This window comes from Xyrauchen texanus, chromosome 49 (genome assembly GCF_025860055.1).
Source record: "Xyrauchen texanus isolate HMW12.3.18 chromosome 49, RBS_HiC_50CHRs, whole genome shotgun sequence".
Taxonomy (NCBI): domain Eukaryota; kingdom Metazoa; phylum Chordata; class Actinopteri; order Cypriniformes; family Catostomidae; genus Xyrauchen; species Xyrauchen texanus.
In genome coordinates this window covers 13,819,545-13,835,605 of record NC_068324.1, presented here as the reverse complement: position 1 = coordinate 13,835,605, position 16,061 = coordinate 13,819,545, and the positions used below count along the sequence as shown (strand labels likewise).

The window sequence follows — 16,061 nt, the reverse complement described above, 5'->3', positions numbered from 1 at the left end:
GAACCTGCTAAAAATCTCCTGAGCAATTGCCATTTCGGTCAGTGATCTCCCATGTCTTTGGATCTTTAGTAACTGGGGAAGCAATGTCATCCAAAAATCATTGTCAGAGTATAAGGAGACTTTTCAGTACACCAGCTGTTTGAGCCTCTGATCACTTTAATCTTGTGACCTTTTGAAAATAACTCCACAATTAGGAACTTCATATTGATCCAGTGGCTTCCATGTGCATGGACGACTAAAACTTTACCAGAATAAGATCCTAACAAAGTAGATTAAAGAACAAACAAACCGAGAAGGGTGACATTATGCATCTTCATTGATGACCTTCAACTAGAAAGAATATAATCTGAATTAAAATATTAAAGACCAAAAAAATACTACAAATTCTTTCACAAATTATAATAAGCATTCCCATTCCTGTCCTGAAATTGAATGAAATTATGTGTTAAATACACAATTTTTAGACTGGATCTCTAATACTTTCAGGCTATATTCTGTGCATCTAAACAAATATTGAGCTAAATATTTTATCTGAGAAGCTTTGCTTTTTTGATTCAAGACTCAACTTGACATCAAGGAATGCAGCTTTATTGATACGGTTAGGTGTTAAATCTGTAAGTATTAGGGAGTGTAGTTAGCATCAGTGAAAGACTTCCTACAGTATCATTATGAATGGAAGTCTGAGAGTTATAACATATCATGTGCGTGTGATCAGGTTGACTCATTAATCTTTGGTGTTTTTAGAACTTTGTGTTCAGATAAGAGCTCAACAAAAGCTGATGAAGCCATTCACAGCTTTTATTGTCTTGATCCTAGAGTAAAAAGGGTCAAATATATTATACTGTAGAGGAAAATCTTTCTAGCACTTGTATTGTCATTCGTGTATGTGAATAGTATTTGCCTTGACTGTGGCAGGTTCTTAAGTAGCTTGACAGACTGAAAAGCCAGAAATGCAGCTGTAGACAATCAGTACAAAATTATCAGTAAAATGGCATACAATACTGAATTTGTTCTGAATTATACTTTTATTGTTTTGGACTAAAATGTTATTTATTAAATCCAACAAAAACATTTTTGAAAATAATTTCACATTATTCACAGCAACATATGCTATCATAACAAGGAATTTCAATTGGCTGTTATTTCCAGACTGTAAATCATTCAAATTTTACTTTCTTTTTACATATAACCAGACAGAAATATCGAATTATATAAACAGTCACAAATGCAAATATGAGGACTGTCACCATTAAAGTCAAAATAACATCTATAGAGTGATATGCAATCCAGGACATTTTGAATGACTGTGTTCGTAAATGAGGGGCTCCTCCATTCCTCATGACAAACTCAATCCAGAAGACAGCACGATCGAGGGGTTTCATTGGCTGATCATGGTGCAGCTTGGACAGTCTTTGTATGTTTTCCTTGTAAAATGGGTTATGCAATACCTCCTTTAATGCCTCTAGAAACACAGTCCTGTCCAGAGTTGCAATGTCAACAATTTTTGCTGTTCCTTTTGCTTGCATTCTGGAGAGATTTTCAGGTTGATCAAATATTAAAGGGAGACCCACAATAGGCACCCCATGGTAGATGGCTTCCTGAACACCATTGGTGCCTCCATGTGCTACAAAAACCTTAGTCTGAGGATGTCCAAGAAGATCATTCTGGGGGAGCCAGTCGACTATCAAAGTATTATTACCAAGGTTGGCAGGCCGTGGTCCTGTGTGCCTCCAAATAACCTTTTGGGGCAATTGGGCAAAAGCGGCAGCAATCTCATCATTTATATCACTCAGAAGCTGACCAAAAACAGTTCCTAAAGTCATGATGACAACACCATGTTGTCCAGAGCTCTGCACAAATTCCTCAAGCTCTGCTGGAAGAGGCTTAGCAGGTTTGCACTGGAAGCCACCCATGTAGACAATATTGGGCATTGTGGGTCGTGGAAACTCAAAAATGAAATCATTTCTCATGAGCCAGATGTCTGCTTCCTGGAGGAGGAAGAAGAAATCGACATTGGGGCCAAAATATTTCTGTGTGAACTCTTTGTAAGGATAGCCAAAATACTTTGAATTCTTATAAAGAATCATCATATATGTCATCACATTCTTGACTCTTTGAATGAAGGTCATCTTATCGGTGAGCTGCAAACCTGTAACAGGTGTATACGAGAGAGGAGATGGAGCAATGTCAAAATGTGCCTCTCCATACATGGTCCAACGGACATTAAGCACAAGAGGGAGGCCAAGGCGATGTGCCAGTAACACTCCACCTCCAAAAGCAGGATCCGTAAGAACAACGTCATATTTGGCATCCTCCAGTGATTTTATCAAGGTTTCATTTTCAAATATTATTGCTGTCATATTGCATATTTGCTGGTGAATTTTTGTAATCCTGCTATAAATCTCATCAGCAGTTGCCATTTCACTCCAAAATGACCGTCCTTGTCTTTGGATCTTCAGTAAGTGGGGGAGAAACATCACCATGAAATCATCATCAAATTCACCAGTATCCACAGTAATGGAAGTGTAGTAAGAAGACTTCTCTTTAATGTACCAGCTGCTAGAACCCCGGATCACGGTGATATTATGACCTTTTGCATTTAACTCCACAATGAGGACCTTCATATTGATCCAGTGGCTTCCATCCACTGGAACGACCAAAACTTTACCACAGTAATATCCTGACAGAGCAGATAAGAGGATGAACAAACTTAGAAGGGTGGAGTGATGCATCTTCTTTGATGACCTTCTATAAAACAGAATATCATTTTAAAAATAGGTTTAAAGACAGAAATGTGAAGCTTATAACTTTATAAAAGTACTTGCATTCATTCTTCTGTTTAAACTCATGCATTATTTGGGCTGTAAATTTCTTTAAATCATCACTTGTACTGTCATTTTAGGGTTTGTTGACATAACATCAACATGGCAACGAAGTTGTAAAATTGGCAATAACTTTACACATTGTGTGATTTTATACCACTTAAATCATGTTTACGGCATATTTATGTCTTGCGGCCATACTTTTGAAATAGTATTTTAATGTTACAAATTGTCCCATTCACTTCCATTGTAAGTGCTTCACTGCAATTAAGATTTTGTTATATTATATAAAAGGAGGGGCAAGTCAAAATTATTGTTTTTTGTGGTAATCAATAGTATGCCATATATGCTGTTGGTTAAACTTAACTTGTGTTGAACCTGGAATATTTCTTTAATCTAGCTAGCATCTGGAAGATTGTACATGCCATTATTTTTAACATCAGGATAGGTTACAAATACACCCCTAGAGTTCTGAATAACGTGGCTATTTTAAACTATTAATTTAGCCTACTGATTTTGGGACAGCCAGATAAACTGCTTTAATACACAGTGCTGGGTAGTAACTGATTACATGTCATATGGATTACTTAATCAGATTACAAAAATCAAGTTCTGTGAAAAGATTGTGATGATATTTAGGCAACAGGAGTAAATTGTTCATTATATGGAAATATTCTATTTTTAAAATCTTTAAAATATTTCACGCAGCCTAGCTATATGTGTTCAGTAACTCTTCAGTGTTTTTGGGAGAGGGGGAGGGTTTTCAAATTGCCACAGACCTGATACTCGTCCTTAGCCAGGTGATGATGGAGCAGTCTAAATCAGCGTTTGACCATTGGATATACAGAGATAATTTCACTTTCAAGGTAATTTGGGGGGAAAAAATCAATATGCAATGTAAGTGCAATGTAAACTTAAAGAAGCATTTGAAGATATGTTTGCATGTGTCTTTTTTTCTTTCCCTAATTTGGCCACCAATTCCTAATCCGGGTGGTGGAGGACAAGTCTCAGTTGCCTCCACTTCTGAGACAGTCATTCCACACATTTTATCACGTGGCTCACTGTGCATGACACTGTAGAGGCTCACAGCATGTGGAGTCTCATGCTATTCGCCGTGATCCACACGCAACTAGCCATGTGCCCCATTGAGAGCGAGAACCACTAATCGCGACCACGAGGAGATTACCACATGGGACTCTACCCTCCCTAGCAACCATGCTAATTTGGTTGCTTTGGAGACCTGGCTGGAGTCACTTAGCAGTTTGCATGTTTCTTAAATTTCTTAACTCTTGACGAACACATTTTAAGTATTATTTGAATTATCACTCTTGTGTAATTTAACTAAGTGTTACTATGTCATTGGAAGGGATTTGTCCATCAAATGCATCAAAATGCCCAAATACACATCGTTTCATATTCACAATGTAATAGAGTTGCGTTTATGGTGTAACATTTTTTTCGTTTAGTGAATTGCTTTTGTACTTGGTTTTAAAATGCACTTTTGCTTTAGTGAAAGCCTTGATGCCGTTTTTGTTACATTGATTCCCAAATATAACTGGTCTTATATCTTACCACACAAGGATGCCCTTTTTAAAATGGTAAAATTGCATTACCACGGTTGTTTAACACACCCCGGGAACCTGTCCATATTTCTAGAAACTTCCATAATAAATGCATGTGACATCAAATAAAAAAGATTGGTTGGAAGTAATCTAAAAGTAGTCCAAAAGGGATCAGATTAGATTATACTGAAAATGTAATCTGCGAGATTATGTTCCTGATTGCATTTTTTGTCATGTAATTTGTAATCAGTCCCAATTACAATTCAGAAGTAATCTGCCCAGCACTGGTACTACAGTACATTGAGGTTGGAAGTGGGAAATTTAAACTGGTTTTCCTACTTCCAACTTAGTGTGGAATGCAGCACTAGACCCTGTCTGGATCGGATGTGTCCGTTGACGTGACGCAATGGCTTGAGGCTGTCTGCACTGGAAGCGTCAAAGTCACTTCAAGTGCAGACTACGATGAAGTTAACATTTTAAATGACGTGCAGAAAGCACGTTGTGTGTTAAGAAGACTTCAGCAATGGTGAATTATCTGTATTATACTTTATTTACAACCGTCATCCACTTGTACATACATTTACTTATTATAATTATGATGATGTTATTGTTGCTAAAACTGCATATACATGTAGTTAAAAACAAAAGCCGAGTAGACCAGAGACCAACAAGCTGGCTTTAATTTAACAATCCAAAGTTATTTAATTGTATAACTAATCAAATTCATGTCACAAAGATTCACACATATGATATTTGGCATCTTTGATTAGGCTATAATCGCTTTTGATGCAATGCAACATGCCAGTCATGTCCGGTGAAGACACCGTGAGGCTTTAATCTGTAATGCTGGATGGTACTGTAGCAATAGTGGCCATGCTGTAAATGTCTTAGAACTATTCAAATACTTTCACATATACAGCATCTTTAGTTGCTCGGTTATTTGTTGTTATTGAATAATCTTTAGATTTTTTGATATGAAAGAATCTCTTTTTGATCTTTTAAATAATGCTTCAACAAAAACAAGCAACATCTGTAAGTGTTAGGGACTGTTGTAAGCATCATTAATAGACTTAACAACTTCTCAACATGTAGGCCTATGAGTCAGGGAGTGATAACGTATCATGTACATGATGTGATTAATTGCCTCTAATTTAGGCTGTAGTGTTTCTAGAACTGTTAGATTAGAGCTCAAATAAAGCTGATAAAGAGAAGCTTTTCACATTTCCAAGTTAAACCTTTTTTTAGTATTGTACAGTCAATTGTGCATGTAAATGATTTTAATCTTGTATTTTGGCTCAATATTCTCAATATTGTAATGTCATACAGTAGTTTGTTGAATGCAAACAAAGGCAGTACACAATTTATGGATATATCAAGAGAAAAGTTATTTTTGGTCTGAATTATTATTTAATCTCATGCTTTGGACCAAAATGTTTTACAAACCCTTAAAAAACACATTCAAGAATTATTTCATTTTTATCTACAAAAATCTTCTATATTTATTTCTATATATCACTGTCTTAATATCACGCACGTTTTACTTTAGTTTTGAATAAAACTCTAAAAATATATCTAATCACATACATAGTGAAAAATACACACATGAAAAGAGTCGCAATTAAAGTCAAAATAACATCTATAGAGTGATATGCAATCCAGGACATTCTGAAAGACTGTGTTCGTAAATGAGGGGCTCCTCCATTCCTCATGACAAACTCAATCCAGAAGACAGCACGATCGAGGGGTTTCATTGGCTGATCATGGTGCAGCTTGGACAGTCTCTGCATGTTTTCCTTGTAAAATGGGTTATGCAATACCTCCTTTAATGCCTCTAGAAACACAGTCCTGTCCAGAGTTGCAATGTCTACAATTTTTGCCGTTCCCTTCGCTTCCATTCTGAAGAGATTGTCAGGTTGATCAAACACTAAAGGGAGACCCACAATAGGCACCCCATGGTAGATGGCTTCCTGAACTCCATTGGTGCCTCCATGTGCTACAAATGCTTTAATCTGGGTATGTCCGAGCAGATCATTCTGGGGGAGCCAGTCTACAAGTAATGTGTTGTTTCCAAGGGTAACAGGTCGAGGTCCTGTGTATCTCCATATAACCTTTTGGGGAAGTTGAGCAAAAGCCGCCGCTATCTCATCTGTGACATCATGTGGAAGCTGAGCAATAAGGGTACCTAAAGTCATGATGATGACTCCATGTTGTCCAGAGCTCTGCACAAATTCCTCAAGGTCTGCTGGAAGTGGCTTAGCAGGTTTGCACTGGAAGCCACCCATGTAGACAATATTTGGCATTGTGGGTCTTGGAAACTCAAAAGTGAAATCAGTTCTCATGAGCCAGATGTCTGCTTCCTGGAAAAGGGTGAAGTAATGAACATCAGGACCAATATGTTTGTTACAGAACGATTTGTAGGGGGGGTCAGCAATCATTGTAATCTGGAACAGGGTGAAAAAGTAAATCAGAACATTCTTGACCCGTTGGAGAAATGACATCATGTCTGTTAACAGTATTCCTGGGACAGGAATATAAGACAGGGGCGAAGGAGCAATAGCAAAATGTCCCTCTCCATTAATCGTCCACCGAGCATTAAAAACCAGAGGTATATTAAATTTGTGTGCAAGTATCGCACCACCTCCAACAGCTGGGTCTGCCAGTATCACATCATAGTGGGCATCTTTGATTGATTTCATAATTTCCTTGTCCTCTAATAGTTTTTCGATCATCTGTGTCATATCTTCATGCATGCTTTTAAATTTCAAGATGACTTCATACTCCAGTTGAATGCGGTTCCAAATGGAATTCCCTTCTCTTTTAATCTTCAAGAGCTGACTGATCATTGAACTGAAAAACTCCTCATCAAATCCTCCAGTGTTTGGAATGGTGATGGAATTGTAGAAAGGAGAATCCTTCTTGATATACCAGCTGTTAGAGGCTCTCAACACAGTCAAGTTGTGCCCTTTGGCATGCAGTTCCTCTATAAGGATCTTCATGTTTACCCAGTGACTTCCGTCTAGTGGAAACACCAGCACTTTGCCTCCGTCTATTCCAGGTGGTGTGTATAAGAGTGTCAACACAATGATAGGTACTGAATGATGCATCTTCATGTGCAATCTTTAATGAAACATAAAACAAAAGAGAAAGGATGAGTGAATGAAAAACTAATTAAACTGATAAAATTCAAAAGAACAGAAGAAAAAAAGAAGCAGGGAAAATTAAAAGCTAATAAAAGTTAATAATTTATCACTAATTTAATTTGCATCATAAGTTGATATCAATGATGGCAATGGTAAGTGATACAATTTCATTCTGATAAGCCGTTTATGATTTTAGGGATGTAAAAGTTATATTTTCTATGGTATTATGACTAGTCTTGCATTGCCAGACTTTTGACTTGCTGCGCTTCAGTACACCTTATTCACTTAATACAGTTTGTATTGTTTACGGGTGGGTTTATTGGAATTAGTTGAACCACAAAAATAGACTGGAGAGAAAAAAAGAGGAAATGTGTGCAGACTTTGTAACCAGAATTGAATGTGCTTCCAGAGTAGTAAATAATGATTATTTAATGGACATAACACAGAAAACAAAGCAGAATATACAGTTATGCCTGTGTGCCTCAAACAAAACTCTAAATATCTTTCAAAGATTTGATGCCACTAACCTGGCAAACTTCAGCATATCCAGTGATTAGTTCGTCCTCAAAAACACTCAATGTATCAGGCCCGTACATTGTAAATGCAATTTCATTCCTGGCAGACAGGTGCACCTCGACAGCTGGAAATTGCTGGAAAGCTAGCCAATCAGATTGGAACTGCCAAATTCTAGATCGTGTTTGCCAGTTTTGTGTAAAATATATATGCATCAGACATTTGTTTGTTTCTCACCCTATTAATGCCCTACACATTGAAATGTACTGTACATAAATAGTATTTTAGATATATTTAAACTAAGTAATGTACTTCAAGTACTTAAAAATCTGTAATCTAATCTAATCACACAAACGTTTTGTAAAATGTAATGATTACACTACTTTTGACTATAAATTAGATTACAGTTACTAATTACTTTGGAATCAGATTACACCCAACTCTGGTTGGAAGGAAAACGATGAAAAACATGTCTCTGATTGAACATTTTGTAATTTTATATTATTGATTACATACATTCAATTCATTTGGTTATTTGTCATTCTATCGATTATTTGCAGAGCAGGCCAGCTAAATGAAACCAAAGTTTGTGGTAAGCACCACACTCTTTTCAGGCAAGAAGTAGGAAATTCTAATCTTGCACATGAGTGAGAGGTCAACAGGATATTTCTATATATTTAATAGCATGTTACATGCTGAGAGTTTTTAAGTAAGACTCAGTTACTCAGTCCCCCACTACATATTCAAACATCTGAAAAAAAGACCAGTAACATCATTTTATTGCTTGTTTAGAATTCAATACACGTGCATATCAGTTCTTAGAATAAATGCTCAAACAACATTACTTGGCAACATGTACAGTTATCTCTTAGTAAAAACATCACATTATTTTGTGAAACCAACACAAAACACAATATAGTTTTGAATGAATCATTTTTAACACAGATTTTAATATAATCATCATTAAAATAAATGCCATTATATAAAAACACAATTTGACCAAATAAATGAATTAACTTGTTACTATATATATATATATATATGTGTGTGTGTGTGTGTATAGTGTGTGTAATTGTATTGTCCAACAAGACATTTTTTAAATGAATTTAGATAAACTTAAAGCTGAATTTGGTTTAACACTTGCAATAAGAAAACCACAATGAGCAAAAAAAGTCAAAAGACATTTGTTACATAATAATCTAAGGGAAGATTTATTTCAATGTCAGTCTGAAATTTGACTGATAAATAAATCCTTACCTGAAAACCTGCTCATGCACCTACTCCTTGAAATTCACCTTGATGGAGTGTAGAACCCAAAAACTTCGATGCATTAATCATACTCTGTTTATGAGCGTTATAAGAATGTGCATTCAGGTGAAAGGTTCCTTTGAAAGAGTGAACACAGCAAGGGCCTATCAGGTGCCTCTGGCTGGGGTAGTTACATAATGACAGGATAATAGAGATCAAAGATCATTTGCTAAAACCATGAGGGAATATAACAGCCACAGAACACATGAGAAAACAATCAAAAAGTGTATTATAGGAATTTGTTAGGATATATTACTATCAATAATGAAAAAGAGAGATTCTATGATTTTGTGGCACACATGTAGTCCACATGATACCTTGCTAAACAAGTCAGATGAAATCTTTGCTCTCAAGCTACAATTCACTCCACTATTAAGAGCATTCCTGAAGAGGACCGAACTAAATGGGTGCCCTTTGTGATATTGTTCTTGCCAGTTACGTAACCGGAAGAATGAATAAATGAAAATCCGATCCGAGTTAACATTAAGATTCTGGTGTATAAAGTACTATACTCCATTTATAGAGATTCCAAAGATTATCACCAATTGGGAAAAACAGACACCTTACAAAACACATCCCTATAAATGGTCACAAACATCTGTTAAGCACCTCAATAACACAGTCTCAAAAAAAAAAACTACAAAACTAGGATTTATGGCAGTGTCTATTCCATTCTGCTTGTACTCTTCAATGTGTATTGTAAAAGGTATGTCCATTAAAGTGATAGTTCACCCAAAAATGCTTCATTTTAATATAAAAAATTATTAAATTCTATTAATTAACATTAGTTAATGCATTACTATATATTTACTAGCATTTTTACATCGAGAACAAATGTATTCATCCAAAAGCTGAAAAATGTTGCTTTCAGAGGTTTTATATAGGATGAAAATAACGTGCATTTCTAACTGTTTTGAGACCAGTGCAGACAGAGAGCCAGTGTTGGGGAAGCTACTTTGAAACTGTAGTTTGACAAGCTACTAATACTTTTATGTAGTTAAGCTACAGTCAAGCTACTCTTTTGAATAAGTAGTTGGCTACACTACAAGTTACTCTCAAAAAGTAGCCAGCTACATTGAAGCTACTTAATGAGGCAATATTTTTTTCATCAAAACAATAATATTAATAACAACGTTTGCAAAAATGACATTTATTAATTAATGTATTAATTACATACATTTAATGAATAATAACATTATTACATGTAATAATGGCCATAAAATAAACTACAACAAATAAAAACAAAAAAAGATCAGAAGCCATTCAAAAATAATTTCTATACTATACTTCACACTTTTCAGTCCTGCTGTGGTCAGGTGTAGCCTACTTCCCTATAGATTACATTTTTGTGACAAACTCTCCTTTGGCTGGCATTTTTTGTTCTTGTCACATAATATTTAGTGTGGATAATATGTGAATAAAGACTCAGGGCTTGTTTCTCCCCTCACCTGGTGTTCATGCTCATTGTATTTAACTTTTTTGCCATTGCCAAGTGCTAGCAAGTGCCAGCTTTACAGGTCACATACAGTGGTTGTTCTACAAATATTTGTTTGCTTTGTTCAGGTCCAAAAAAAGTGGACGGACGGTCATCCTAGACTGTTGCATAATAATAATACATGCCGTAAATTATTTATTTTACCAATCATTTTATTAATTTACATGAAAATAAAAGTAAATTGAATACTAAGAAATTAATAAATCAAATAGTTCTGCATGATAGTAATTATAATAATAATATACTGTATATTTGTAAATATTATAATAATAATTCACTTGCTGCTCCCAATAACACACAGAAGATAAGAAGCAAAATAAACATATTTAGAACAGAAACAAAATCCCTCAAAAGGCAATAATATCTTTTTGAATTATTTTATTTAAATAGTAAAGGTAAATATGCTGTTGTGTGATTTATTAAGAACAAAGTGTCTGAAAAATTATTTTCCCAGTGGGCCGACACACTTTTGACGCACTTTTGGGCCGATTAGGGGCAGAATGTCCATCGAGAGAACCGAGCGGGCAGGTGGTTCGGTCGCGAAACGTGCAGAATGGGCCACGATAAGCAACAATGAGCCACCACATTATGCAGAACAGACCACAAAACGGCGCCTCGATATGCAGAAAAGGACAGCGAACACCCCCCAACAGTTGGGCCAGTTGCCATGTAAAATCCCAGCCGATTTCTCTTCCCAGTCCAGCCTTGAAGGTAAACAATCTGTGGTTGCTAACTTTACATACCAATCAGACAATCTCTTCTTATCCAAGTGAGCTGTAATAAGCTCTCAGTAGATTTTACATTTACATTTATGCATTTGGCAGAAGCTTTTATCCAAAGCGACTTACAGTGCACTTACAGTGCCCGGAGCAACCTGGAGTTAAGTGCCTTCCTCAAGGGCCCAACAGTGGCATCTTGGTGGTGCTGGGGCTTGAACCTTCTGGTCAGTAACCCTTAGCCTTAACCACTGAGCCACCACCGCCCCAGTAGATGACGGTAATTCACTATTTTTGTTTGTGATCTGCCATTACAAAAGAAGGATTCTGATCAGCAGACAGAAATATGCTGCCAGATTGTCTGACATATTGGCGGTAAAAGTTTGGCATCTACTCAATAAGGAAGGCTATTAGTTATAATCTGACCAACATGATGTAGCATTTGGTCATGTTACACCGCTACTTGCTGGAAAAAAGTAGTCGTTTTTCCAGTAGCGAACTCTGTTTTAAAAGCAGCTGAGCTACTGTCAAGCTACTGAAAAATGTTGTTAAGTTAGTAGCGTCGCTACATGTAGTTAGCTACTCCACAACACTGCAGACAGCACACTGAAGGTTAAGTCATTCACTAAAGAGGCAGCAAGGGTATAGCCTATAGCTTTCTATGCAGTTAAGTGTATTCATTTCTAAAAACCTGCAATCAGACTCCTAAATTTCAGGATGCAGATGATGTTTGAACCACTCAACATGTTTGGCAGACATGGGACATTTAATCAACAATTTAAACTTTGATGCAGAATTTTGTAATGAAATAATTTTATTTTAACATGATTGGCAGAAATGTGATGATGCTGGCCATTAATTTTAATCAGAATTATTTATTCAGTTTTATAGAAAATCAACTGTAACGTCTATAACATCTCAAAAACATGAATAACCAACACTCCTGGACACATAAAATATTTTAGGAAACAAATCTGACACAATAGCTTGTATTACTTAAAATGTCATAACTTAGTCCCACTTTACACATATGTGGACAAATAGGTAAACTATTTACTTTTTTTTTGCTTATGTGCTACTAGATACAAATAAAAAACGAAATGGAAAATGCACACAGCAGTCATGCGGGGGTTCTCACGAGCTTAAACACTGGAGTCATATGGATTTACTTTAATGTTTCATTTTTGTGATTTTTGAAGCTACAAAGGTCTGATCACCATTCACTTGCATTGTATGGACCTACAGTGCTGAGATATTTTTCTAAAAATCTTAATTTGTGTTCTGCTGAAGAACGAAGGTCAAACACATCAGGGATGGCATGAGGGTGAGTAAATGATGAGATACTTTTAATTTTTGGGTGAACTATCCCTTTAAATGTAGTGTCTTGCTCAAATGTACAAATACATTTTCCACAGTGCATTACTGCTTGTCTGGTGGAACAATAGACTGTCAAGTAATAAACAAGAGAAAAAGGCAGCAAGCACAAGTTTGAACTTTGATTCCTTCCTATTGTGATGGTTTCCATAACATGATGTCCATTAAGTTAATGTAAAATATGTAGTACATATAATAATGGATTTCCTGCTTGTGTCATTTTAACCCCAAAATAGTTAATCAAGCGTTTTTTTTTTTTATCTGGCTCCCCTGCCATCTGAAGAAAGCAGTGCAGGTGAATTTGAGGAACTTTTTGAAAGTTATGCTCATTAACTTTCAGGGTCCACCAGGTTCCCTGATGGCTCAGGGGCCTGAAGAGATGTATGCAGTAAATGTCTCCTGTATTGCCAAATATTTTGACTGGGTCATGCTGGAATGGCATCCCTGTTACAAGGTTCATTGGCAGTGAATCTAGTTTAATTTGATGAAGCAATGCTTTGAACTGAGATAAGTTCAGTGTGTAGGGCACTATGGGTGAGAAACAAACAAACAAAACATGAGACAACATTTGACCAAGTACTCCAATTCAGTAAATATAATGGGAACAGGGTAATAGGGCATTTCTGATGTTTTATAGCCAGAGCACTCCGATTACCATTGGCCTTTAACACTTCTTGTTGCGATAAAAACAAGCTCCTTAATAAAACACCAAATAACAGGAGTTGTAAGTAATAGTACAAGATATGAAAGCTGGGATTAAAGGTGCAATGTTCTGAAGAGCAATGTCACCTGAGCTGGCTAACAATATTAGTTAAATGAATTAATAAGCACACATTAACTTGTAAACGACACTACAAAACAAATCTTAAAATAATTTCACGTTCTAAGGGGCCGAGTGAGTTCTGCTGCTTTTGTCCAATTCAATACAATTGTTAATTCAAGAGAAGAACTGCAAGCATTCGAGAAGGCCAAACAGATACCCTGTAGGGGCCATTATATTGTTTTAGATTTTAAAAATCCTCACAGACTACTTCAATCATACATGCCATTTTTTGGTTTAACATACACATTTGCCAATCGATAGTAGGCTACAGTTAATATTTTTGCGAAAGACTAGATCAACAGTGACCTGGCCCTGGCAGCAAAATGTTTGGGGACCCCTGGTCTAATTAATGAATGTTCATTAGAGATTAAATATTTAAAGCCCCATCCTTTTAGACGCAAAGCTGTCCGCTATAAAAGCAGGTGCACAAACACCATTCCTCAGAAGTTTCTTATTTCAAGACAGCGATTAATTTCTCGTCTAGAAGCCCCCTAATGCTTTGACGTCGACTACACAAGTCAGCGGGGGGAATCGTCAAGTCAACGAGAAGACTTGCCGCTCCCCTGCAGTGTTCCGCCAAACATCACTCCGCCACGTGACGCTTCACTGGTGAACAGGCCGCTTCAACATACTGATTCCCTGCAGTGCTTCGGCAGGTGTTGTGTATCCTTACAAAGCAAATGCATATTGTATATTGATTGAAAATTTATATACAAGTCGCTTACGTGTTTGCATCTTTCTAAACATGTCGTTCCGTAAGTGATCCTTGTGCGAGAGGCACATCCCGCCATCAGATCAGCATGTGAGCTGCATTCTCTGTCTGGGCTGCGCCTAGGCAGAGTCAGCTCTCATGAAGACTGACTGCCCTCACTGAGAGGGCATGAGTCTCACGAATCGCCCTTGTTCCTTAGCCTCACACTCCCTCGCACACACTTCTCCTGTGATACCCGTGGGTTCACACGAGGAGGTACGGCAAGGCCATGAGGTCGAGCAGGATGAATTTGAGGTGGACTAGTGCCAGCACATTCTTCTCGCAAAGACATTTCAAATTTGGTATTTACAATGATCGAGCACAATCTGTGGTCAGACCACATGATATGCCGGGGTTGCGTACACAGACTGACACACACAGCAGGATTTACAGCCATTAATTCCTCGTTCTGGTGAAAGATGGCGGGCTTCGGCCCATTCTAGTTCTGAGATGCTTGAATGGTGTGCTCGCGACATGCCCATTCATAATTTAAACTCAGAAACAGATTTCATCTCACATCCATCTTCGGAACTGATTTGCATCAATAGATCTGAAAGACGCATACTTCATGTACCAGTTGCGCCTCGTTACAGGCGGCTTTTTAAATTCGCATTTGAGGGAACTGCGTATCAAGTCCTTAATTTCATTCTGTCTTCCCACACATTCACGAAATATATCGATGCGCCGCTTGCCCCATTGAAATAAATGGTGTGTGTATTGAATTACCTCAGCGGTTGGTTATTACTAGCCAATCAGGGGCACTACTGAACGAACATGGAGACTTGCTGCTTTGTATATGGAAAATCTGGTCTAATGTCAACTATAAGCACACTTTTCCCCAGCCAGAAAATCTCCTTTTTAGGAGTTTGTGCATGCGCACCTCATGAACGAGCACATATAGACCATTCTTCGGTGTCTGTTTCAGTTCAAACTGAAGAAAGATTACCACTTATGTAATTTAATTTTCCTGTGAATCACTGCAATTCGCCACTGTCTGGCTGCTCTGGCATCATGGACAGCGGCAGCCTTCTACCAACAAGGGGTTATGCTGGGTCAAGTTTTCAGAAACAAAGTGCTGACCGCAAATGCATCCAACAAAGTTTGGGGCGCAGCGTGTAATGGACGCCTGACTTTTGACACCTGGAAACAGGTGCGAAATGGCAGACATATCAACTGCCTAGAGCTACTGACCGTCTTTCTAGCTTTGAGAGCATTTCATTCCAATATTTGAATCACCACATTCAGATTCGTTCGGACAGCACAACAGTAGTGCAGTATATGTTGCCATGACACGCTGTCCCACGTATGCCCTTCCCCCAGTGCGCCTCCATTCTGTCATCAGCAAAACAATTCTGTTAAGTGCACTGAAATGGCCCAATCAGCCATGGATTCCGGAAATGATAGAGATGATATACAGATAACCATGGGAAATACAGCTGAGGAGGGATCTCCTCTCTCAAGCACAAGGCACATCTGGCATGCCCAGTCCAAACTGTGGACCTGAATGTGTGGCCTCTGAACGGAGTGTGCTAAATGTGTCAGAATGCATTCAGTCAT

At 37.4% G+C, this 16,061-nt stretch overlaps 2 protein-coding genes across 2 annotated transcripts; both read right to left on the bottom strand.

Moving 5' to 3' along the window:
• Positions 1–1,016: 1,016 nt before the first annotated feature.
• On the bottom strand, positions 1,017–9,431 carry LOC127640376 (UDP-glucuronosyltransferase 2A3-like). The gene is made up of 2 exons (XM_052122894.1): positions 9,295–9,431; positions 1,017–2,748 (listed from the first exon to the last, which is right to left on the bottom strand). Exon 2 carries the CDS (start codon positions 2,730–2,732, stop codon positions 1,158–1,160), a length of 1,575 nt encoding a protein of 524 aa, XP_051978854.1. The 5' UTR covers positions 2,733–2,748; positions 9,295–9,431; the 3' UTR covers positions 1,017–1,157.
• ugt5a1 (UDP glucuronosyltransferase 5 family, polypeptide A1) lies at positions 2,748–9,432 on the bottom strand. Its single transcript, XM_052122893.1, has 2 exons — positions 9,295–9,432; positions 2,748–7,501 (listed from the first exon to the last, which is right to left on the bottom strand). Exon 2 carries the CDS (start codon positions 7,492–7,494, stop codon positions 5,911–5,913), a length of 1,584 nt encoding a protein of 527 aa, XP_051978853.1. The 5' UTR covers positions 7,495–7,501; positions 9,295–9,432; the 3' UTR covers positions 2,748–5,910.
• Positions 9,433–16,061: the final 6,629 nt, after the last annotated feature.

Bases quoted from the DNA above. Each gene is read 5' to 3' on its own strand.
- LOC127640376 (XM_052122894.1), bottom strand. From the start codon at position 2,732: ATGCATCACTCCACCCTTCTAAGTTTGTTCATCCTCTTATCTGCTCTG.
- ugt5a1 (XM_052122893.1), bottom strand. From the start codon at position 7,494: ATGAAGATGCATCATTCAGTACCTATCATTGTGTTGACACTCTTATAC.